Consider the following 24844-nt stretch of genomic DNA (forward strand, 5'->3'; position numbering starts at 1 on the left):
AGCTGTTTCAACGTGCTTCAGGAAATTTCACGCTATTTCTTTCATCGTGCAACCGAGATTCCAAGTTTTGGAGATAATATGTCATCTGCTCAGGCGTAGTCATTGCCATGAACAACGATAATAGTAAGAAATACAGGTAAGCTTGATACTCCTTGACGCTCCTCGAAATGCATAAATGCGTACTGTGCCGTAAAGCTCGAGATCCTCGAGAAGGTAAGAGACCCTCGTAAAGAACGAATGTAGGCCAGAGGACGCTGTATGATGGTCGTGATTCACCTGGATGGACTGAGCGGCCGGTTGAAACCACCGGGACGGTTCATGTACTGGCGGTATTCGTTCTGCTTCTCCTTGTGCACGCCATAGATGTTGTTTCCTGGCACCTTGGTATTTTTTGTAGTTCGGAATTTGGTGAAGCCCATGCTCTTCCGCATCATTGCTTCCATCTCATCCTCATCGACGTCTTCCTTGAAGTCCACGTCCATCTCGTCTGAACCATGACCAGCGTCCGTTGGCCCATTCGTAATGCGTCCATCGTTTCGAGACCGAGCTTCTTTGGGATTCGGTCGTCGGTCGCCCTTAGGACCTCGGGGAGGTGGGCTTCGTGTGCCAGCTCTCGCTCCATTCCGCCTTGGAGATCGCGAGCGTTCACGGGCTTTGTCACCCTTGCCTAGAGCAAATATAATCCATTAGCTCGGACATGATTTCTCAGGTGAACGCTGAACATAGCTATTGAAGATGTTGAATGTACCTCTGCGATCATGTCCACGTTCTCTGCTCACACTTCGCATGCGGTCTCGAGCCCCGCGATCATCTCGACCACGCTCTTTTCGATCATTGACCCGGCGATCTCGAGACCAGCTCCTATCTCGCCGTCTTTCATTACGATCCCGAGAGCGCGAGCGGTAGCGACGTTCTTCCCTGGGTTCATCTCTCCGTGAATGGTGGGGATTTGGCGAACGTTGGCGGTGGTGACCCATGTCTTGCCCGGCATGAACATTGTGTGCATCTTTCCTCTCCCACATATCACTGCTGTCCACGCGCCGCGCGCGCTTCGCAGGAGGCTCAGTCATGTGAGCAGACGTAAAGTGAGTGGTGTTGTTGGGGGATCGGCTTTCTCAGGTTCCGCTTGGGTCGAGGTCGTTGAAATCGAGACTTGTGCCAGTATGACGCCAGGACGCTGTAACCAATGATTGCAGGTAATTTCAATTATGTGTGGACCACCGCGTTTTCATGGGTAATTGAATTCTGAGAGTGTGTTGAGTACCGCCAGACCTCAGCTTGAGGCTGAGCGGACAAAGGCGAGAAAGTTTATTCCGGTCGCCGACACATCCCTTTCCCGCAGTTCCCGCAGAGAACACCTCTGCCCGAAACGGGCTGCATTAGAGAGGTTGTCAGCACCATCACTCCTGCAGCGCTCTCGTGGCCCACTGACCTCTATTTTCAGTCCAGTAAGCTCACTGAACTCTGTATGGCTCGTGTGGTGATTGCTGAGGGTCTTAATATGACTATCCCTCAGCATGGCCTGATCCTCTAGGGCTTGGGATCTTGTTCACATCAATAGCTACATACGAGATATCTTCAAGTCTGTGCATGATCACATACTACCTGGAATATACTTCACCCATTTCTTTTCAACTCTTCCTTGGGCTTTCAACTTCCTCGTAACGAGCCCTGCGATATTGAACAGATGTGCACCACGGACTTATATTCGAGAGAATCGATCAACAATTTTTGATGTCAGTGGTAACGCCCGAAGGTCCATCTATTCTTTGGAGACAACGTCGCTTTGAAATAATTCGCCAAAACAGGTTTGAGCTCGAAGGTCTTCCACTTCTGAGGTACATTTTCATTGTAGGTAATCATTGAACAACATCTACAGAATGTGACGCTGGATACTAATAGCTTGCAGGTGAATACCGGACTGGTATCTTATTCGAATATTTGGCATTTTGTGTTGTCGGACTCATTTGTCCATCAATGCAACGCCCTATACTTCCTGGAAAAGAAAAGGGTTACAACAACCGGGATACACGATGTACCTACCTAAGGTTCTCTGATCTCCACCTGCAATGAGCATAGGGAGCGACCCGATTGACGATTAAGAAATCTTTCAAGATGTCAAAAAGCCTTGATCTTTACGGCATCACTCGACCAAATAGTAACCTTGCCATATCGATAATCGGCTGTCCAGTAAGAACAGGTACCTACACATTACCGGGAGGGCGAAGCTCCAAGTACGCTTGCTACCATCAAAATTTTTCCGGCAACGATGAGACATTAGGACGGAAAGTCTTCACACAGATGACTTCCTTCGAATCGTTCTAGAAGTGCATCGAGCTTTGATGGATATCCAGAAAAAAGCTGCGCAGCAAGAAAGAACATCTGATAGAATGTCGAAACCATACCCCCCAATGTACATCCCAATCTGACGTTTGCATTGTCTACCATCCACCTGAATTCTCGAACTCGTGTGCGCATTGCATATGTATTTGGGGCAGGTTTAAATGCCGGCCTGGCGGTAATTAATCTGCCTCCACTGTTGCTTTTATTTAGCCTAGGATGCTTGAAATATTATCTTTTACTGACCTGGAACGAGGCAAACCCCTGTTGGAGTGACCGATATCTGATAGACAGGCCGAGTGGAAGTTTGATATGCCCTAGCTTCTTGACAAATCTCCCAGAATGGGAACCTGAAGCTGGAACGGCTGGACAAACCCGAGACAGTTGCCCGGTGCACCTAATTCTTGGGAGTTTCTAGACGAGCGACATCAGGCCAAGTCTGATGCATTGCAGTGGATGCACATATAGGCTGTTCAATTGTCTTAGGAGAAGCTCCATAAAGGGTAAGACTCGTTGGCGTGCACATTCAGAGGGCTACAGAAAACGTCAGTGAGTATTTTGCTGTCAGCATACGCGGAGCCAAAAGTGCTATACCTTTGCGCAAAGTTTCAAGGACCGCGTGGACCCAATTCAGCTCTTTCGTTGTGGGGCATCGCTGCATGTCATGAGACGATGAGGCAGAGTAGGTAGTTACCTAGTTAACTAGTGGGAGTTAGTTACTAGTAACTCTTTACCTGGAGCGGGCCAACCCGTCAAGCCCCAACTTTAATTTGTACCTCGAAAATTTCACAGCACGTTATCAGCAACCCCACTTCACATTTCCTTCGTCACCATCAGACCCGTGTTATTAGAACCCGATCTGCAGGCAAAATGGCACCCAGCAACCTGTCCCATCGGAGGACGCATAACCTTCTGCTGATTTCAAAATTGTTGAGCTTAAGGGACACAGCTTCTCCATTTACCCTGCTTCAAGATTCGCTTGAGCAACCCGCCGCTCCCTTGGTCAAGGAGTACATTAGACGAGCCAAGGTGAGTCCAAGTGACAGAACCACCTTGCAGGACTCTGTCGCGCCTAACGATTGAGAGCTGAACGGAGGCTAATAGACCCATAGCTCTCCAAAGTGCATGTCACGTTCATTTCGTACGAGACCCTAAAAAGGCCGGACGGTGTAGATGCCTTTATTTCGACCCGTCGGAAAACGCCGACCGAGATCATAAGGGAAGCCAGCTCTGCTTATCATCAAGGCACGGGCACAGAGCCCGTGAGGCGTACGTCGGGACGAAAAGAGGAGTGCTTCCTTCATTGACTCTTCCCTGAACTGACAAGTGTATTTCAGGTCGTCTTATTATCATTGACTCTATCAATCCGCTCTTGAATTCGAAGACACTAGACCCTGGGTTCCACCTCCCCTCATTTCTTGGTTCCTTCATCGCTCCTTCAGCTTCAAGCAATGGAAGGGCTGAAGCTTCACTTGTGGTGACATACCATCAAGACATTCCTTCTCAATCTCAGCGAGATCACTACTCACCACCGCCATTGTCGATGTTGACATACCTGGCGACGAGTATCATCACGCTTCACTCTTTCTCACACATCTTGGCACGAAAGGCTGCTCGAGACCGAAGCTTTGTTCCACCAGTATTTGGACTGGAAGAAGTGCAAGATGGCGTCCTGTTGAGCAGGCTGGACAAGCTTGCTGGGACCGGCACTGCTGAGGGTGTTGTGCTCGAATTGGAGCACCGGCGTAAGAGTGGCCGCGGTGTGTTAGAATGGTACCTTCTTCCTCCAGCGTCAAGATACTCACCGCACCATGTGAAAGAGGTCGTCACTCTCTTGGACGATAACGTCCTGTATAATCCCCCGAAGGAGGCTGAAACGAGTGGAGGCAACGATGAGCCACAGTCCACATTTGAACTTGGTCTCACAGATCGACAGAGACGGGATAGAGAAGGGGTTGTTCTGCCATACTTCGACGCTCAGCAAGGCGATGGACCTGGCGAAGGTGGTCGCATTCTGTACGATATGGGCGAAGAGGACGACTTTGATGAGGAAGAGGATGAGATCTAAAAGCCCTCATGTGCCCGGACATCATGAGCTACGGACCTTCAGGAACGATAATGCCATATCTCATCTCAATGAGACGCAGGTGACTCGTGCCCTGCAGTTTTCATGGCTCTAAATGCAAGGATTTCGGGGTGAAACAGACAACAGAGGGAATCATAAGTTAAAACAACGATTAGAAGAACCGCCACCACAGCAAGACCAACACAACGAAACCAACACCGACGAAGGGACCATACTTCGCCAAACAATTAGCCAGGGGAACTCATCGTGACACATGCACTCGGCCGAGGCTTGAGTTGGTATCTTACCTGCTTCACCAACAGCTCCCAATTAATTCGCACTGCTGCCTTGCGATATTTCTTGCTGTCTTCTCTCAGCCGACCTGACAATTCACCCATCCGCTCCAAACTGTCTCCTCGATAAAGCAGATCCTCGATGTTTTTGGTCATAACTTTAGTGACATCACGCAGCTCGTCATTCAATTTGTCCAAATTCTGTGATGCGCGACTATCCTGATACAGCTTTTTCGTGCGCTGAATGAAGGTATCGAACTCGACAAAGGCATAAGGACGAAGCGATGGGGAGAGATATTGTGATTGCGTGTAAGTAGTCGTGAACTCGGTGGCTATATCGGCAAGATAGGTGAAAGCGAGTTTTCGGGGATAGGATCGATCACAAATGCATAGGAAGCAAACGTCATCTTGGATCATATAACTACGGCCGTGTCAGAGTTCATTCAATATTGGTCGTAGAGAGACAGCACACATACTGGAGATTGTATTGTCCCGATTCGATGCTGGCCTGAGGCGCAGAGTTACGATTCAATCGTCGAAAGATCATCTTAGCTTGGCCTTTAATTTCAGACAGCTCGGCTTCGGCCTGCAACAAGAGCTCGTAAGTCATGGGCCCGGAATTGCTGTACAGGATCACTGACCTGCTCGTCATCAACAGACGCCGCCAACATGAGCCCTGCACATAGAGATCAGCTTCAGGCGCAGCACATTCAGTCAAAGAGTTTGCCCGTACCATCGAGCCGAGCAATTTGTGTTGATTTCACCATCTTGGCGAGCTTGGTGTCAAATAAGTTGAGAACTTGGCTTCGATTGATTGCATTCGGCGCAGACAGCCACAGAGTTGGCCAGGCCAGCATGGCCGCATGGCCGGTGCAGGTGGGGCGGTAACGCACGGCAGAAGATGCACGGAGCCGGGATTAAGCCGCAAGTGGTCTGCCAGTTGCTTTGCTCATTTGACCCTTTGTCTGAAGTTCTCCCAATACATACTCCTGTTATCCAGGCTTGCTAAGCAAATGTAGCGAAACAGACCTCCGAGAATGTCTTCGCCAGCGTTCAACGCCGCACACAGTCCTCCAAAACGCAACTCCCGTAAAAGTGCGCCCCGGGGAAAGTGGAGCGAGGAGCATTTGCTTACAAGTGACAAGTCTGTACTGATTGACGCTGATCTTGTGGTATGTTGAGACCAGAGTTCTCATGCATGGGTCATGGCAGAGCTCAAATAGATTGCTAATTGTGAAGTATTGTATCTATTTTGCAGAAGCTTCTCGCAAAACCGGAAGCATGGGACTTACTTGAAGAGGAGGAAAAACGCCATATTCTCGGTCTCCTCCCCGCAGATATCCACCCTTCCTTGGAGCTCCCTCCCGACCAGCCGAACTCAAAGATACCCCCACTCCCAGACTCGTTTATTCGATACTCTAACAACTGGCGCGATGGTATCAGGCAATTTCAACTCGATCTGCAGAATGGTCGCTTGGACCCGGAGTGGCTGCGCCAGGCTGAGAGTGCGCGGCGCAAGCGAGAAAATGGCGATTTTGACTCGTTCAAGGAGCGCGAGTTTGAAAGATTCTGGGGACAAAAACAAAAGACGCAGATGCATGTGATGTCTGGAGAGAGCTCCAAGATTAAACTTCACCAGCTCATTGAAGCTGGCGTGTTTATGATTGGCGACGTGTGGCGTTTCGATTATGTTTGGGGCAAAGGACCTGAACGAGTGCATGTCGCTAAGGAAGTCAGGGTACGAACTTGAAACCGCTACCCGAGTCCCTGCCTACTGTTACATGCTTTCTAATCGATTGCAGATACATAGCATTGATGGCCAGAAGCTTTCATTTGTGGCCCCTAATGGTCAGCGGACCTTCCTCATCTCGCCACCAACCGTCATCGAAACCAGCAAGTCGCTGGACCAGAGTGAGGAACCCAAACTGGAGGAGCTTCCCCATTGCATATTATCGCAAGAAATAATCACAGAAGCCAACAGTGGGCTCAACAACAGCGCGGAGGTCAAGCCAGAGGAGCTCCCCATGTGCAATTTAGTTCAGGTGGAAACAGACGAGTGGAAGATTGAGCCTGTCGCACAGAACACAAACACTAGCGACATGCCCAAAGATTTCGAGGCAGTGGGCATAAGTGATACAGAAAATACAAGGCCAACCCCGAAAATGAAGGGCGATGCGTCCACGTCCGAGAAAACATTCATCGTTGACGATCACATATTAGCAAAAAACTCAGAAAACAATCCCTCCAATGACGAAGGCCTTGTGCAAGTTGTGATCGTGAGTCCACAATTCGAAGAGGAAAATTTGAAGCGATCGATTCCGTTGCCTGCACATGAACCACCAACGAAAAGGAAGCGTGGCCGGCCGCGCAAGGTGGTGGCAGAGCCTCCGCCAGATGAGGTCCCAACACAAGTGTTGAATTCAACGACGTCTGATATTCAGGTCTTGATCAGTGCTGGAAAACCTGATCAATCAACATCTGGGAGTGTTCTACAAGCCATTGTACCCGAGAGGCCCCTAACGCTCTTGGATACTTCGCCTACAATAGTTGGCATCAAGCATCCGGACCTGACCTCACCTCTTTCGCCAACTCGCTCTCTGTCCCCGCCACACTCTGCATCTGAACATTTGGATGAAAAATTCACTGAGTCCTTTGTTCCTGTGCATGCAGCAAACACTGCTCTCGGTGATTCGAAGCCTGACCAGGAGGTCAAAGAGAACGCTGGAACGAAATCGAATTCGACATCCCTTTACGTCAATTCGGACGACCCGTCCGAAGCGCCGTCCGAGAGCCAGCGTCATATGTCTGACCGAGACCCCCACACGATCTCTGCCAGAGATCTGGCGTCGCTGCCACCTGAAAAGTCCCAAGACCACAGTTCTAGTTGCGTACCTGATGAGGAGGCTGATAAAGAGAAGCGTGGGTGCGAATTCGACGAGAAATCTCATGATCAACGATTGGGTCGCGAGCCTGACGAGATCGTCATACCTGACATTTCTACGCCCATGGCCTTGGTCAAAAGAATCCTCCAGATTGACGGTCGCAGGGCAGACGGTCGTACGGCAAATTCTTGGAAAGAGATCAGGTGCTACCGTAAGAATCAGGACATGGGCAGTCTCTTCGATGTCAGGCAAAGTTGGTATTCCAAACAACAATAGCTTGCTCTCCAAGCGAAAGCCTTAAAGGGGCTTGCGCACGCCACTTCGATCCGCTTTGGCGCTCGAATATCAACGCAACAGAAGGAAATTTCTCGTGTAACCATGATGAAAGAGTTTAAGTGCGAGGCGTACATGGAGGTTGTGTGCCAGATGTCTCTGAAATGACAAAGATAACGATAATAAATCTTTGGTCTCGGGATGTGTACCTGTCCACACCCTGACCACCGGATGGGACTTTGAAATAGTTGGGCTGCCACCGATGTGATAATCGTACCTATGCCAGACATGCCTATTGTGGAAGTCTCAACGTCTTGACATGTCGTGCCCACGACAGCAGCATTCCGGACGGTTTTGCACCTTGACATGAAGTCCACGGAAATTTTTGAAAAGAATCGTAAGCAAAAGAACGAGCCTGTCTCTCGCACGTCTAGAGCTGGCCTGGACCTGACCGGGCATTGACAGCGCCAGTCTCTTCATTTCTTTGCCGGCTTTATCAGATAATCGACGACTTCGCTGCTCAGTCTCGAGCCGTTTCCAGGACACAGCACGTTGACGCGAAGAGAAAGACTAACTTTGGTAGAGCAAACTGTAGGATCATCGGATGTGCTTGACACTTTACGATTACCCGATGCCCAAAGCTGCACGTATATTGTCACAAAGTCAAGCGTCGCTGCTATCTCCACCAAGCCATGTCTGTCGCTGTCATTCGCGTTCCACGTAGTCTCTCGCAGTGCACGAAAAGCGTCTTTTGACGTTGATCGCCGACATCGTTGAAAAAGGGAGGAACTCGGGAGACGAAAATTTTCGGCAAAACCTTGCAATACTTCTGATTATGTTCATCTTGAGTCTGCTGTTGCGAAATTCTCTGGACTGCTCAATTCGAGAAAGAGGGCAATTGTGGCTCCTGAAGATGACGGGTAGGGGATGGGCTTGACATACATGCCGAATCGGCTGGGAGGGATTTAACGCAATCTCAAAGAGCCACGCCTACGATCAGAATATCTTAAATGTGGTGAAAATTGCTGCTTTTACTTGTTCTCTGATGAAATGGAGACTGCGGAGACTCATAGTCGTTTTCATCCTCGTACTCCACAGTCGATGAAGTTGACAATCGGCATCTATTGAGGGAGTGCGGTAAGTGGTTCATTACCATTATGCTCTAGGTTGACTTCTCCATAAGTTCTAAAAGGTATGGAAATCACACTCAACCTGGTCAAGCATTCTTCATCGCGGTGGGAGACATGGTTGGAGATGATGTAGATGTATGAAGGCACCGTAGGGGTGTTGGAGAAAACCTCTCCACAGCAGAAAGCAAGATTCGGGGAAAGATTCGCTTCCAAATGACGGAGACCCGCCAGTAATCACAAGATCTGAACAACTTAGTAAGTGCGATAAGACAGGCAACTTTCTGGTTAGCCCTGAATGTCGACGGTCAGTGAGCCCAACTGTCAAAGCGCTGGAACGTCCTGCACAATATTACTTCATACGGCGGAGTATGCCCGTCCGACCGATTGAAGGTTGCTTCCAAGTCACCTTTGCCATGCCTGGGGACAGATGACAAAGTCAAACTTAACATCGAACCAGAACGTGAAGTTCATGATGTTTGAGCACGCCATGAGCATGGAGCTGGTGACTCTATGAACTTCAGACTCAAGGTGACGTTTGACTGGGGAAGGTATTGGGAGGACCAGTCTCTGCATCGGCTGCCACATCGACCGCAAAGCTAGCTTGGATGAAATCTTCGAGTTCCTCACTGACTGTCTTCAGCTTCTCCTTAACACTGGCCACACCCTCCTGGCCGACAATATGCCGGGATGGAGGGTTTTCGTGACCGGCAATGGACGTGATAGCATGTACCGTTTCTGAGACGAGCACTTCAAGATGAGCGGAACTCAGCGGCGGATGAACAGTGACGACTCGGGGTGCTGAGAACGGTCCATCTTCAATTGAGTTGACTCTGGGACTTTCTGCACTCTCGGCAGGTTTGCTGGTAATTGAATCGTTTCCAATCAAGCCCTCAGCAACAGCTTCAGGTAGTCGCGGGATGAGGTGGTTGAGAATGCCGCGGAAGAGTGGTGCATGATTGTTACTAGGCGAATAAGCAGGGAATATGGGAGGCACGCTTGTCACCAAATTGGTGAGAATTCCAATTTCAATGCTGCACTGTACGATGGTAAGCTTGACATTGAAGGGGGCCACTTCAAACGCAAGGCTCTGTGAGTACGTGTCAGCAGTGTCTGTCCTCCAAAGTCATTCTCGAGACGATTTAAAAACCCACGTCACAAAATCCTTCAAGGGCCCAGCCGGCTGCACAGTACATGCCGAGCCCAGGAGTCCCGATATGAGCCGCTATTAGATTGTCAGATAAAATTGGGACAGGACACGTCTCGCACCACGATTCTTACTTATTCCCGAAAGTATCATAATGTGCCCGGAGTGGTGCCTCCTCATTTGGGGTAATGCGGCCTTGATAATGTTCAGAGGTCCGAAATAGTTGACCTCAAATTGATCGCGAACGAGGTTTTGAGTCTGCGGAGATGTAGCAAGCTCTTCGACAGTTCCAATGAGGGCTAATATGCCGAGTCAGCAGGCCAGCCGCTGCGAGAACGGTGTACGCCGGGTGAGACCTACCTTGGCTCGTGCAGCACAAAAGAATATCAACCCTCCCAAACGCTGCGACAGCTTGCGCGAAGACAGCCTGGCACTCGCTCATCATCCTGATTCAAGCGCAAATTTTTTCAGCATGTGATACCGGAAGACCAAAACATGAATCGGGAAATGAAGATTCTTCTCGTTCAAGAACGATAGCACCGGCGCATACCGGATATCTAAAGGCACAGCTCTCGTTCGCTCCGGCCATCCTTCGTCACGATGTTCCTCGATCTCGGCAAGAAACGCCTCGAGTTCGTCTTGACGTCGCGCATCACGGTCTGGAGCGGTATGCGCCAATCCAAGCAGCACAGAGTCACCATGTGCAAGCGCTTGTCGCGCGACCGATATGCCGATTGGGGAATCCCCGGCGGTGATAAGCCATACTCGCGGTGCGCTATGCGACGGAAAGTGCGAGCGAGACTCCGGCGCTGGACGGTTGTCCATTAGTGATGTCGTCTTCGGCCCCGGTGTGATCGTTTATCTCTCATTGTGTAGGCACGAGTTGTCGAGCGACTGGTCAACTTTGCGTCGTAGCTTTAGCTAACTAGTTCCTTTAACCCGATATTCCGGGATCTTTCCGAATGGTTGCTGCTTTTGGCGGTAAAAGACCCAACGGTGCCAAGCGCCCCGCTACTCGCAGTCAGCCCCCCTTGAGTCGGACCTTCTAGACCCGAAAGCAGCCAAGTCAGCCGCGGAACTCTTTTGGCCGTGTTGGCCTTTGCTTCTCTGCAGTCTGTACGCATCCCTACCTCACCTCCAGCAATCGCAAAATGCCTGAGCAACGGCAACGACGAGAGGAGGATGCAGGAGGTCATGTATGTTGAAAATATTCTACGCGGGAGCTCCAGAATCATGGCGCGCATTGAAGTGGCGCGTCTTCAAGTCACGAAGCTGACCGATGATTGTCTTGCCCTCTTAGTCCGGTCTCAAGGGTGCCCTTCAGGGTCTCGGAATTTTCCTTCTGATGCAATTCGTTGTGGGCCAATTCTTTGGCAACAAGCAGAATGCAACCTCTTCCTCCGTGCAGCCAGGCAACATGCCCACGTTCGCGGACCGCCCCGATCCCAGCGAGTATGCGGAGTACAGTGCTGTCCCAGATCTCATCGCTCCCATTTGGCCGTCCGATAGCAGCATTGACATCAGTATTTATGTATCGCCATCAATCGTGGTGCCATCTTCCAAGTCCAAGGACAGCACCCTGGTAATGCACGAGAAGAACTTCACTATCGGCAACTACAGCGACACTCGTGAGATCGACACCATCATCAAGCTTCCCAAGCACGTCCAGAATAACGGCACCCTCTTTGCTCATTTCTTTGTGGCACGGAGTGGTCACCCCTTGGATCCCAGCGCGAAGGACTACAACACCGCGGATGCCGTCCACTTTCTGCGTCCCCTGAACCAGTATCTGCCTAAGAAGAAAGCAAAGAAACTCAAGAATTTGCTAGCTGCCTCGGAGGAAGGAGAAGTGGAAGAAGAGGACCTGACTCCGGATGTTCAGACTGTGTCATACTACCATCCCAACTTCACACTTTCTGTCATCCCCGACTCGGGCTCGCAAAAGTTTCCTCAGATGCATCCGGCTGTCCGTCAGTACGTACAGCTCGAGCGGACCGGTGCGCGCGACAAAACTGGCCGGAACGGCTGGTACTACCCAATTCTTTTCCTCAACACTTTCTGGCAGTTGAAGAGCCACATGACCGAGTTGAACTCTACGGTGACGGAGGTGCCCCTGCGGATTACTCTCAACAACCTGGCAAACTGGAAGTTTAGCATTCTCACAAGTATTGACGAGGGTTCCAAGCAAAGCGCTCGTCAAGCTGCTTATGGCGGTCCCGTGCCTGGCGGGGGTGATGGCTCCGAATGGGAAACGATCAAAGAGGTCCTTCTGGACACGAACATCTATCTTTTGTGTACCACGGGAATTGTCACTATTTTGCACATGCTGTTTGAAACCCTTGCTTTCAAGAATGACATTGTGAGTTATCGATTGCTCTTGCAGACCGGCGACTCTTCCCCTTATTGGCGTGCCCCCGCTGATTTCAATTCTTACAACCACAGGCCCATTGGCGAAAGAAGAAGGACGTTGTGGGTACATCTGTTCGAACTATTTTGGCGAACGTCTTTATGCAGGCGGTGATCTTCCTTTACCTCATGGACAATAGTGACAACACGTCCTGGATGATCTTGGCTAGTCAAGGATTTGGTATTCTCTTGGAAGCCTGGAAGATCACCAAAACTGTGAATGTTCGCCTGCGGCCGCCACCACCCAGCTCCTTCTTCTCTTTCCTGCCGTACGTCGTTGTCTTCGAAGACAAGCACAAGCTGAGCGAGACCGAGGAGAAGACCAAAGAGTACGACGAGATTGCTTTCCGCTACCTTTACATTCTCGCGGTGCCTCTCCTCCTCGCCTACGCAACATACAGCCTGTTGTACAACACTCACAAGTCATGGTATTCTTACATCATCGAGACACTCGTGGGCAGTGTATACGCCTATGGCTTCCTCATGATGGTCCCCAGCTTGTACATCAACTACCGCTTGAAGTCGGTTGCTCACATGCCAGGCAAGGCAATGGCCTACAAATTCCTCAATACCTTCATTGACGACTTGTTCGCTTTCACAGTCAAGATGCCCTGGCTGCATCGTTTGGCTACCCTGCGTGACGACGTCATCTTCTTCATCTGGCTCTATCAGGGATGGAAGTACAAGGTTGACTACAAGCGTGTCAATGAGTTTGGCCAGGGAGGTGACAGTGATGACGAGAGTGATCCCCCCGCCACCCTTAAGCTTGAGGAGGAAAAAGAGAAGAAGAACGAGACCGTGGCCGCTCAAACCTCGGCCGAAGTCGATCAGAAAACTTCCACCCGTCAGCGGAAGTCAAAGAAATAAGCGAATGTCCAATACACTGGGAGGCCGTGTGGTCGCCAGAACTTTCAGAATGAAAATTGATATGCCTGAGATTGCGAGTTTTCAATTCCTGACTTTTACACAATCTTGGAAGTTGACTTTAGCCGTGAAATCTATAAGATACGAGACTTTTGACCCAGCAACGATAGAACTTTGCACCTTTTCCATAGCGAAAGCCATCTATGCCCATTTGACGCGATTGCATCACCACCTTCCATAAATTGAGCGGACAGTAGCATTAAAAAGTGATCTTGGGCTCCGGTGTGGTTGCGGTTTGCGGCAGCGGGACCTGTTTGGCTTGTCTTGCCTGTGACCCGATCGAGCTCAACCTTAGGTCGCTTCCCGCGCCCATCAGAATGTCTCTCTACGAAACCCCCGCTGGTAGAATTCAGGTGGACTATAAGGCGCCTGTTCAATCATGTCACGCAAATCTTGAACTAGAACGTTCAAACTGATTGAAACCACATGTCTTTCAGGAACTTGACTGCAGAGAGCTTGGAACCATTTGCGTCACGTTGCGCGACTCCCGACGCGTTGTTGTCGCCGAGACCTAGCACTTTTTCGGCCAACAACAGTTGACAACATGGCACAATCGACTACGAGTAGTGAGCTTTACCACTCTTGACTTAAATACACTAAGGTTTCAGATCAAACTAACCTGCTATAGACGTGAGCGAATCGAATCAATTGCTTGATGCGCTCGAGCACTTGGAAGCTGGTGAGAATACCATACGAGGAGAAGTAACGAGTATCCTTAAGTGATCTGTTAGAGACACTGACGTTCAAAAAGTTGCATTCGTGCCTGCGAAGCAGAGGTACACAGACGCCAGTCAGCTGGTCCAGACAATTGCCTCAGACGCTTATGAAAATGGGATATCAGAGGATGCGCTGGGCCGTGTGCTCAAAATTTTGACGGCCAAAAATCATCTTGACCAGTCAGCTACTACAACTTTGGTCAAGAATCTGTATCCGCAGGAGCGAATTGCGTCTAAGTATGTCACCCAGGTTGTGTGCTGTCTGGGACCCAGTAAATCCAAGCCGAACCCAGCTACGCAAGCCTTGCTTGTTCGCTGGCTAATAATGATTCTTGATCTCATGGAAGATCGAACTCATCTTGGCAAACTTTACGCAGTCCTGTTCAATCATCTGGATATGATCAGTTTACGCAAGCCACTTTGTCACTTGCTTTCTACTATCACTCGGCGGAAACATGTCAAGCCGTTTCGCATTCAAGCCTTGATGGAGCTGATCCAATCAGCAGGAGGCGAAGAGAAGGAGCTCTTGAGTCTCTTGAAGACATTCAAGAACTATTGCCCTGAGATCGTTCTCGGGAACATAGGCGTCAATCGAAAGACGGCTTTGTTCTTCAAGCACCCAGATCCAGACTGGACATCCCACGCGAAATTGCTGCTAGACCAAAGTCTCGAATTGAAGCTGGCAGCTCAGCAATCGTCCTACCAGGTCATACATCGAGGGCTCGCAAAAAGATCGAGAGTGGAAGTTATTGTTCCTGCCCTGCAGACCTCGCGTGTGTCCAACAAGCATACGTCACTGGAAGAGATACGGAATACCCAGCACTTTGTTGACAGACTCGATAAGATCGACCTGCCGAATCAAATTGTATCAACTCTTGGCGATGCAATGGCACAGAAATACATACACCTTGTCCAATCTGAGGCGGCAAATGCTCGCCTAGACGATTGGCTGACTGGCTTCCTGGCTGATAAACTTGCGCAAATAAAAGATGGCCAAGACGACGATCTCGAGGCCCTTACCTTCGTCCTGAGCTATCTAGAAGCACATACTTCGTTCGCAAAGGTCGGCATCATTCTCTCCTTTTTGTCGTTTGAGTGTTGTGGTAAGCTTATTCTACTACAGGTCCTTCTACCCTCCATAGAGAGTTTCTTGGCATCATATCTTCCAATTTGGAACGGCCAAGATAATCGCGCGCTGGTACTTCGCCTACTGCAGTATCTTCCAGTTGATTCTTTCGAGTCCTTGCGAAATCGTTTCTTCGTTCACCTTGAGAACGCCATACTAGACAGCACAGTAAGCTCTAGGGTCGAGCTACTCAACTTCTATTCGTCCCTGATCACAGAATGGGGGGCCAAGCTCTCACTGCAGCCCGGGGGAGTGAAAGAATCACTCCCCTTGAGTAGCCACGTCAGACATGCTGAGATTCTCGCATCCTCCATCATCGAGCTCACATGCATATTTGCAAACGCGAGCTCTGATTCACCTGTGACTGTCAATTCGGTCCTGCAATTCTACAGATCGATCGCACGGCTGTTCTCACGAGCTTCGCGCAATGCCAGTATTCGACTGACTGTGCCAATGGCTCCGACTATCTACTCCATCGCCTTTACGCCGAATATCTCTGCCATCTCGGCTCTCAACTCAATACTGGCTGACTACAAGTCCTCCTTTGAGACATCTTTGACCTCCGATGCCATCAAAGATCCGACTTCGTCCGAGCCGCTTTATTCGACTGATTTGGTAAATCAGTTCAACGGATTCGTGATGGATATGTGCAACCTCATCTGGCGGAACCGCGCGCTGAATACTGAAGATCCAAATGCTCAGGGTTGTCTTGTGCCGGCAAAAAGCGTTAACGCATTTACGACTTACGTGCGAAACGTAAATGAAGCTGCTCGTCACTACGACCGCGATAGCGCTTTTCACTTGACCCTGGCGTCTCTGTTCTCACTCAGTAACCACGCAGCATTCGCCAATTTGTCAGCCGCTTGCTTCGCGGACGTCGAGGAGATGCAAAATATCACGGGTGATCGCCCAAGGCTGCAGAAACCAGTCACTCAAAAAGCGTTACAAGCTCTCGAAAAAGAGCAGGGCGCCAAATTCACATGGCAGGAGTACCGCGTTCACATGCTGGAATGGCTGGACGCAGTGGGAAGCCGAGGAACCAGCGACCTAATGCGAAGCACCATGAAGGCGTTACGGAAGGAGTCTTAGGAGAGCAATGGATTTTTGAAAGAACCCGGTTGTGCAGCACTTGCGACAGTGTAGAGAGGAAATGAGATCTATTTGAATTCTCTGTGGTCTATACAAGGCTCCCACACGAGTGTTGCGTGGTGAGTCGGATCTTTACATGAATTATAATACACGAAAGGCGGCCGAAGCAGCCTCAGGTCATCGAATGACCAGGCCTTCACAACTTGATCGTCGAGTTAAGATATATGTCCTGCACGCTTGGATCATCTCGTAACGAGCCGAGGAGATCTTCGAGGACCTTGACTTGATCTTCTGGTAATTCAACCAAAGTCTCCTGGTTCGGATCCCAGAAAATTTCTAACTCTTCGATCGTCATTCCAGTCATTTTAGTGAATGACTCGCCGACACGTTTGGTTTCCGACGGATCAGTGAACAGTACAAGGCGACCATTGTCATCTGTGTGGAGGTCCATCGCGCCCGCTTCGATAGCTGGTTCTAGGAGTTCATCTGCATTAATGTCATCTTTCTTTTCCATGACGACGCGACCCTTCTTCTCGAACAGGAATGTCGTTGGTGTCACTGTTCCGCCTCCATTTCTAATCAAATAGCGAATGTCCTGAAGGACTCGAGCTTTTTGATCAGTTTGGCACTCCACCACGGCTGCGACTCCTCCGGGGAGCATGGCTTCAATCGTGACGGCCTCCAGGGCCTGACCTGACAAGCTCAGTCCCTGACCACGGGCAATGGCTGCTTCAATTATATTCTTGGGAATGGAGGCTCGCTTCGCATTCGAAAGCGCAAGGGTCAAACGAGGGTTGTACTTTGGATCGGCGCCCCATACTGTTCATATTCTCTAATCAGCAATGGGAAGGAGTCGCCAGTGAGAGCACCATAAGATAGCTTACATTGCGTTGCGCTGGCGATTTCCTTGCTCACCATCTGACGTTCCTTGCTTTTCGCTTTGTCATTCTTGGCCTTGTCGTGTTTGATTGTAGACCATTTATTATGTCCGGAGTACAGGATCGCAGACGATGAAATGCTACGAGTGGTCGTGCCATGGCTGCGCCTTAAATATCGCTGAAGCGCCTCCTTAGGCAGTGACAGAGCCATCATGCCCGTTCTTCTTCGAGAGATGGAACCCCTCTCAGGCTTGCGGGCTTCGGCGCGATATAAACTGGCTGCGGACCCACTGTTTGTCCGATTGCCGTGGTCGCGATGACGGGAGGCCCCTCGATAAGGAGGGACGGGGACGATGTTGGGATCTATACATGCTCGCTTTCGAGTTGTCCTCATTGATACCTTGGTTTGCCTTCTTTTAATATGAGACACTAGTCGCCTTCACTCCTTGTACCTGATGTCCGCTCCCGAAGCAGCTGAGGCACCGGCGCCTCGCGGAATTGCGGTGCCGGAGCTTGACGTCTCCAAGCTCCATGAGCTGCCATCCGAACAACAGGACCTATACTTGCTTACATTTACCTCGGACCTCGTGCAATACATCTCTGGACTTGACGCCGCTGAAGTATCTGCGCAACAAAAACCGCTAAAGAAAGAATTGTTCAAGATCCTCACACTCACCTCTCCTTCGCTCACCCGAGTGCTTCGCAACAATCTGGGGCGATGTTTCGGCGCTATCCTGGCTAAAGGGGACCGCGGAATACTTTTCGAGACAATCAATGACCTTTTGGGAATTATTAATGGGGGGAAAGACCTTGATTTGAAGATCAAGTTTGCTTCGGTACACTGCCTCGGTGAGGTGTTTGCGACAGCTGGAGAAAGCGCATTCATGCAGGCCAATGTCGCAGCTACCAGTACACTCAAACTGCTCAAAGCAGCGAGCAGTCACACTGGTCTTCGAGGTGTCTTGTTCTCGGTTCTGCGCAAGCTTGTTGTTGGAATAGGCGTCCCGATTGATGAGTCAATTGCTCGAGACATTTGGAAACAAGCACGAAATGCAGCGACCAGCGATAAGTCCACATTCGTTCAAGTCCACGCATGCCGTTGCTTGGAACAGCTGATTCATGCAACTCCGTTTTTCGAGAATACAAACGATTTCGAGAGCCTGAAAACTACGATCTGGAAAGTCATCGACAGCCCGACGGCACCTGTCCGCCACGCCGCGGCTGCTGTTCTGGGTCGGGCGCTTGTCAAGCTTCATGTTACCGAGATGCATGTGATATCGACGCCCAAGCCGAAGTCTAAGAAGTCCAAGCGGATTTCCAAAAAGCCGACTGCACGACCGGGCGAAGAGGATGAGGATGAGCTGTCTGAATCATCCACCGCTGCAGCTGCTGCAACCGGTACCTCCAAAAAGGATACGCGGCTTTTCTTTCTGCTTCCAGATCTGCTCCGCCAGCTCTCTTTCCAATATGTCAAAAGCTCAACTTCGAATCGCACTCGAGCCGGTATCTGTCTGTGTTATAAATACGTGCTGCGCAACTTGAGTGATAAAATCGTGGAAGAGCGATATGGTCAAATAGCATCAAACTTGCTTTTTGACTTGCTCAATCATCCCACTGTTACGTACAACCGCTTCCGATTGCTGATGACTCGCAAGTTCATCAAATCGATACTCGAAGACACTATTGGTCGCGAGTTGCTGCGAGAGAACAGCCAGCTGAACGCTGCAAGATGGCTCATCAATGAAGTCCTGAAGGACTACCCACAAGTCATGCAAGAGCGGCGCGAGCCAAGTAAATATACGCTCACCAGCACTATCAGCGCGCTCTCGTCCTTGATTGGGTCTCTTGGATCTGCATTCGTCGTGCTCGCAGATGCATCTCGGGACGCCTTGCTCCAAGTTCTTCCCCATCCCAGCTACACCGTTCAAATTCATGCAGCACACTGCTTGCGCGGCTTCGTACTAGCTTGCCCTCATCAGCTCATTTCATGCGTCACCATCTGTATGAATAGTCTCAATAGAGAGATTGGCCAGCTCGCTACGCCGAGACAGTCGCCTCGCCGCTGCGTTGGATACGCGAATGGTCTTTCAGCAATGCTAAGCACATCTCGGCTACAGCCACTCTATGGTGCCGTCGATGTCTTTGCCCGCATATTTACACAGGCCACGGATCTTCTGAAAATCAGTACAACATCGGAGCTGCGAGTGGCTGCGACACAGGTGCAAACCGCCTGGATATTGATTGGGGGGCTCATGCCTCTTGGACCTAGTTTCGTGAAAATTCATCTTTCCCAGCTGATGTTGCTTTGGAAAAACGCATTACCAAAGCACTTGAGCAAAGAAAATGCGGCCCAACCAAGTACGCTAGAGACTAGTTTCTTGGCCCATGTTCGAGAATGTGCTCTGAGTGCACTATTGGTCTTCATGGAATTCAACAGTAAGCTCATTACCGCTGATGGTGCAAAGCGCATTGCCGTCATGCTGCAGAACACTGTGGAGTTCTTGAACGAAGTGCGTCGTCCGAAGTCTATGGAAGATATCTCGCAGCGGCTGCATCCCTCCTTGCAGCTCATTGATTTCACGACCATGGTTCGACGTCGGGTTCTGCAATCTTTCTCGAAGTTGGTCCACGTTCAGCATCTCAGCCACGGAGAAATCATTTCTCAGTCGAATCTGCTGAACCTCGCGATTTCCTCATTCGCCGACCCGGAAAATCAAGTAAGGCCGCTCGAAAGCTCAATCGCGGCTTCTTCGGGTCAGTTTGATGGTCTATGGGATCTTTGTGATAGTTACGGATTTGGCGTTACTGGACTCGCCCGAGAGTACGTCCGTGCAACTTCGACCGGATCCCATGGCAACGAAACAGGCCCATCATGGTCGGCCGTTGATTCCGTGGATCAAGTTGTAGACGATGTCTTGACTTTTCCTGTCTGCGAAGCCAGCGAGCATGACTCTTTGCTTTTGTACAGCTTACGTGTTGGCGATTCTCAGATTGCGGACCCGCCAACAACAGGCGTCGTCAATGCGGCGATTGATCTTTTCGCTGTTGCTATCTCTCTCCACTCACCCAAGATGCAGGAAAGCAGCGTCGAACAAATTGCAACTTTTCTTTCTTCGCCAGGCCTTCAACGGAATCCTGGCCGAAAGGCTGCTTTGATCGTCAATATCTCAATTGCTCTTCTGCATGCCCTTAAGGTTGCAGTGAGAGAAACGAATCTTGTGGCCGGGAAACTGAATTCGTCTACAGATAAGATCTTCCAGGAGTTGATTCAGGTTCGGTGCTTTCCCCCTTGTGCTACTCGCTTTATGAGATGCTAACACTTCGTAGAAATTCGTCGTGGATGCAGATCCGATCGTCAGAACGATCGGCGTTGAGGCCATGGGCCGTCTTTGCGATAGCGCAGGAAACTCATGCACTAGTGCTCAGGTGAATTGGCTTGTTGATACGATCGTGGCAAACAGAGAACCAAATGCCCGAGCCGGCTGTGCCGCTGCTCTGGGGTGCATCCATTCGCAAATCGGTGGAATGGCAGCTGGTCTGCATCTGAAGACCATCGTCGGGGTGTTAATGTCTCTTTGCAACGACCCGCATCCCGTCGTTCACTTCTGGGCTCTCGGTGGCCTAGAAAGGGTGGCGAACTCGGCTGGCTTGACATTTTCCCCCTTTGCTTCAAGCTCACTGGGCATGCTAGCTCAGCTGTACAACGCTGATACCCACAACGAAGAGGCAGCAGTACTGTCAACGTCAAACGTCGAGATGTCATTCATGACTCCTGTTGTAATAAGTCGGTGTGTTGACTCACTGATCAACGTTCTTGGGCCGGACCTGCAAGACGTTGTCAAAACTCGCAACCTTATCCTTACACTGCTACGTCAATTCCAGTTGGAGGAAAATCCTGCCCTTGTCACCGAGAGCTCTAAGTGCTTGGACCATTTCTCTCTGTATGCGCCTAGCTACGTTGACTTTGATGGGTACGTCAAGCGGCTACAGGGGGAACTTCGCGCAAGTAGCTCCTTGATGCGAGATGTGGCTGTTCGTGGGCTTAGCAACCTGATGAAAAGAGATGCTCCGGCTGTCGTTCAAGCGACCGGTGAGAGTCTCGAAGATGACATCTGGCTCGCATTTGATGACGCCCCAGACAATGAAGCATTGAGGTCGATGATTCGAGAGTGGCTTCAGCAGACCGCGCTTACTGAGACCGAGTTATGGATTCAGCGCTGCCAAAACATCATGACCAAGACTCGTACAAAGACTGAGGTGATTCCCACCACTGGTGTCCAGGCTGCGGCAGCTGACATTCCTGATGATGAGGTAGCCGGGTTTGCGACGGCGGCGGCGAGCGAGGGTCAAGTTCACCCGGCTAGCGATGGTGTTTCCAGTCTTGAACTGCTGAAATGGCAGACTCGGAATTTCGCAATGAGTTGCCTCTTTGATCTTCTCATCATTGCCAAAGAAGCGATACTGCCTGACCAGACAATCCCAGCCGAAGTGGCACTCCAAGCTAAGGTTGGCGACATTGTGCGGATGGCGTTCTCGGCGTCAACAGCTCATGTGATTGAGCTACGAGTGTGGGGGTTGAAAATCCTCGACCAGGTTTTGACAATGTTCGGAAAGACCCCAGACCCCGACTTTGCTGAAGCGTCTCTTCTTGAGCAGTATCAGGCCCAAATAGGTTCTGCATTGACACCTGCATTTGCTATTGACTCGTCAGCCGAGCTAGCTTCTGAGGCGATCAACGTCTCCGCTACGTTCATCGCTACAGGGATCGTAACGAATGTGGACCGGATGGGTCGAATCCTGAAACTTCTAGTCCTCGGGTTGGAGAACTTTTCTAAAGACCCGGAAACAACCGAAATCGGTGATCTGAAAGGGTTGAACTCAAATGCGCGTGTCATGGTTAAGCTTTCCCTATTCTCAGCTTGGGCTCGACTGCAGGTGGCGAGCACAGAGCAGGAGTACCTTAATCAGGTCGTCCAGCCGTATCTTGCTAAACTTACACCCCTCTGGCTTTCTTCGCTTCAAGAATACGCACGCTTGCGCTTTGAGCCAGACATTTCTGGTGCGCTGGGTACGAGCTCGCAGAGCGGTGACTTGGACGAAGTGTACGCCGCGCTTAATCGCGAAACACTACTCCGGGTATGATCATCCCGCCCACTTTGAAGTAGTTTCAGTGCTAACCTGTCACTGTAGTTCTACCAGGATACCTGGCTCAGCTTTGTGAATGCCATCGCTGGGCTTGTGGAGAATGATATTGATTTCGTATTCGACGCCTTAGATGGCAAGCTCCAAATCACGAACGGATCGGAAGAATCTGAGAAGACTGAGGAGCAAAGCGAGACCAAGCCCAACGAGGATAAGGCAGAAGTCAATGGTCATACAAACGGCAAAGGTCATGATATCAACTACCGGGAAGAACCTGTCGCATTCTTCTTCGTCCTGTTTGGACTCGCTTTCGAGGCTCTTGTTGATCAGTCGACCTCCTCTTCTCAACGACTTGAGATTTTGCAGGCCCTCAAGAGGATATTACGACCTCTTGTTGCCGGGAACGCAATCTATCAAGATGCTGTCTTCTCGGAGACCATGGACACGTTCGACCGCCTCGTACTGACCGAGGCAAATCCTATCCAGAACGTCATTGTTGAGATTGCTCAGAATCTGTCCCTGGATCATCCGGCAGCTCAAAGTGATCAAGAGCGAAGTGATCATCTCTCCGACGATATTGAACAACTCTTTGAACTGACGAGGAGCATCATTCTTGTTCTCGCTGGCATGCTTCCCAATTTACGGGAATCGGCCCCCATGGCACGGTTCAATGTGACTTCCGATGATTCACTTGCCCTGATCCGCTTGGCACTCAAGTCTCTGGTCGACGTTGCGTCAGTGTTTCCATCCATCATCCGCAACGATCTTCATGCCTGCATTCTACACATTTTCACCACTATTCTCGCCACTGGCATCTGTCAAACGGAGGTCGTCCCTCAAGCCCTGCCCATTTTCAGGCAATTTGTGCAAGCAATCACTCAACCCACCGAAATACCGGACGATATTGATGTGGTGTCGTTCCAATTGCGCGGCTGCATGACTCGCTTCTTAACCATACTCACAATAGCTCAGCGCCGAGAGTCAGAGTCCTCCCTTCCCTGCGCCAAGAACACACTTTTGGCGATTACTTTCCTCCTGACAGCTGGCGGTCACGCAATCCCACCGCAAGATCCCGTGATTCGTCGCGTACTCGACGAGTTCCTCGATTGTCTCCAGGATGTGGGACTTGCCACGGTCGCTGCCAGCTGCCTCAGATCCATTCTGGGCAAACCCACTTCACGCTCTGTGACGGATGATGCAATTGCTCAGTACCTGATTCCTCGGCTCATTGCATTTTTGGTCAGTTGCCCAACTGACTCGGGTGAAGTTCCGCAAGACCCTGAGAATTCCCGCACAGTCATCGCGCGAACTCTCGTCTCCTGCGCAAGTAGTGACCATATCTGGCCAACCTCAAAAGCCACCAAAATCTCTCTGGTCACGTCCACGATACTGGCACGAGCCAGCAGGGAGGGACAATCGGTATATCAGCAGTCAGCATCATACCTGCTCGAGCTTGCCAAGGCCGATCAGCTTATATTCCGAAATTTGGTTGCGAGCATGAACTCGGAGCAGAAATCGCTTCTTGAGGAGGTCCTGCGGAGCGCTAGGACCGAGTCGGCGAGGTCCGAAGACGCAGATGATCACTTGCAACAAGCTGCACCAACGATTGCCTTGCGAATGGACTTTTAGACAACAGTTTGTTTCTTGTACCTGGCTTGCAGGTGTGACCTGGAACAGTGTTACTCTAGGAAGACCAGAGGAGAATCGACATGACAAGATGTGATTCGATCACCTCGAAAAACCAAACGTAGATTCCCTACCTACTATAGCTGGCATAACCGAGGAGGCTTCAACAGAGTAGATTCGCAATTGGCTTGCTTTGACCGCGTCCCGATCTTCGCTTGGTAGTCCTCACAGCCGAATTTCAGATGTACGAAATAGAAATTTCGACCGCGTACCACCGCAGCCTCCGGGCTTAGCTGTACAGACAAAGTCTTAATCCACCTAGTTCAATGCGTACGTCGCGTAGTCTGCCATTTTAAAAGCATTTCATCTTATTCGTCAAGGTCTACCCGAATTAGGTTGCCCTTTCTTCTATTCAATTCCAATGCATAGGGACCGCCGTACTTTCTTTCTCAGGTCCTTCACTCGCTGCTTTCAGTCCTTCAGTAGCTTCTTGGCGAACATCCGCTTGGATGTACGCGACGATCAGGTCCTTCCTCTTGGAGAGACAAGATTCAAAGAGACAGGGACAATGGGAAAGGGACAAGTCGATCGTCTGTTGCTCCTGACTTTCCCACGGGATGATCAGTTTGTCACCTTTGCGGCCATCAATCGAAGCAGTCGTAATAGGTGCTCATTCACCACTTGGACAGCAGTCCACAAGCACAAGTAGCTTACAGAATTGGAATTGCGTCGGCCGGCTAGCAGACTGTCTGGTTGCAGGCGGAGATGATTCCGCATGGTAGGTCGCACTGGACGGGGAAAAAGAGCCGG

The 24844-nt window shown here is 50.4% G+C and overlaps 9 protein-coding genes across 9 annotated transcripts; 5 read left to right on the top strand and 4 right to left on the bottom strand.

Moving 5' to 3' along the window:
• Positions 1–272: 272 nt before the first annotated feature.
• On the bottom strand, positions 273–997 carry N7539_004907 (SNUT3/LISCH7 family protein; the record flags this gene model as incomplete). The annotated part of the gene is made up of 3 exons (XM_056934509.1): positions 273–667; positions 716–726; positions 780–997. The coding sequence occupies 3 exons, from the start codon at positions 995–997 to the stop codon at positions 273–275; spliced, it is 624 nt and encodes a 207-aa protein (XP_056789703.1).
• Positions 998–3210: 2213 nt separating this feature from the next.
• On the top strand, positions 3211–4408 carry N7539_004908 (Elongator subunit IKI1; the record flags this gene model as incomplete). The annotated part of the gene is made up of 3 exons (XM_056934510.1): positions 3211–3369; positions 3453–3609; positions 3678–4408. 3 exons carry the CDS (start codon positions 3211–3213, stop codon positions 4406–4408), a joined length of 1047 nt encoding a protein of 348 aa, XP_056789704.1.
• Positions 4409–4577: 169 nt separating this feature from the next.
• N7539_004909 (SNAP receptor SEC22) lies at positions 4578–5465 on the bottom strand (the record flags this gene model as incomplete). Its single annotated transcript, XM_056934511.1, has 5 exons — positions 4578–4640; positions 4714–5119; positions 5175–5284; positions 5340–5374; positions 5432–5465. The coding sequence occupies 5 exons, from the start codon at positions 5463–5465 to the stop codon at positions 4578–4580; spliced, it is 648 nt and encodes a 215-aa protein (XP_056789705.1).
• Positions 5466–5735: 270 nt separating this feature from the next.
• N7539_004910 (uncharacterized protein) lies at positions 5736–7856 on the top strand (the record flags this gene model as incomplete). The annotated part of the gene is made up of 3 exons (XM_056934512.1): positions 5736–5870; positions 5957–6436; positions 6501–7856. 3 exons carry the CDS (start codon positions 5736–5738, stop codon positions 7854–7856), a joined length of 1971 nt encoding a protein of 656 aa, XP_056789706.1.
• A 1650-nt stretch (positions 7857–9506) lies between these two features.
• Positions 9507–10952, bottom strand: N7539_004911 (short chain dehydrogenase/reductase family protein; the record flags this gene model as incomplete). The annotated part of the gene is made up of 5 exons (XM_056934513.1): positions 9507–10070; positions 10135–10205; positions 10262–10426; positions 10488–10573; positions 10678–10952. The coding sequence occupies 5 exons, from the start codon at positions 10950–10952 to the stop codon at positions 9507–9509; spliced, it is 1161 nt and encodes a 386-aa protein (XP_056789707.1).
• Positions 10953–11278: 326 nt separating this feature from the next.
• On the top strand, positions 11279–13400 carry N7539_004912 (CLPTM1 family protein; the record flags this gene model as incomplete). The annotated part of the gene is made up of 3 exons (XM_056934514.1): positions 11279–11323; positions 11428–12486; positions 12570–13400. The coding sequence occupies 3 exons, from the start codon at positions 11279–11281 to the stop codon at positions 13398–13400; spliced, it is 1935 nt and encodes a 644-aa protein (XP_056789708.1).
• Positions 13401–14001: 601 nt separating this feature from the next.
• On the top strand, positions 14002–16388 carry N7539_004913 (Mis6 domain protein; the record flags this gene model as incomplete). The annotated part of the gene is made up of 3 exons (XM_056934515.1): positions 14002–14023; positions 14086–14136; positions 14209–16388. 3 exons carry the CDS (start codon positions 14002–14004, stop codon positions 16386–16388), a joined length of 2253 nt encoding a protein of 750 aa, XP_056789709.1.
• A 196-nt stretch (positions 16389–16584) lies between these two features.
• N7539_004914 (post-initiation translation factor DPC29) lies at positions 16585–17555 on the bottom strand (the record flags this gene model as incomplete). The annotated part of the gene is made up of 2 exons (XM_056934516.1): positions 16585–17207; positions 17273–17555. Coding segments are annotated over 2 exons (906 nt in total), but the record flags the coding sequence as incomplete, so codon positions are not given.
• Positions 17556–17721: 166 nt separating this feature from the next.
• On the top strand, positions 17722–24037 carry N7539_004915 (AP-1 complex accessory protein LAA1; the record flags this gene model as incomplete). The annotated part of the gene is made up of 3 exons (XM_056934517.1): positions 17722–20538; positions 20594–22402; positions 22457–24037. 3 exons carry the CDS (start codon positions 17722–17724, stop codon positions 24035–24037), a joined length of 6207 nt encoding a protein of 2068 aa, XP_056789711.1.
• Positions 24038–24844: the final 807 nt, after the last annotated feature.

The sequence above is a fragment of the Penicillium diatomitis genome, assembly GCF_028827545.1.
Source record: "Penicillium diatomitis strain IBT 30728 chromosome Unknown utg000005l_segment0_segment0, whole genome shotgun sequence".
In the NCBI taxonomy this organism is placed as follows: domain Eukaryota; kingdom Fungi; phylum Ascomycota; class Eurotiomycetes; order Eurotiales; family Aspergillaceae; genus Penicillium; species Penicillium diatomitis.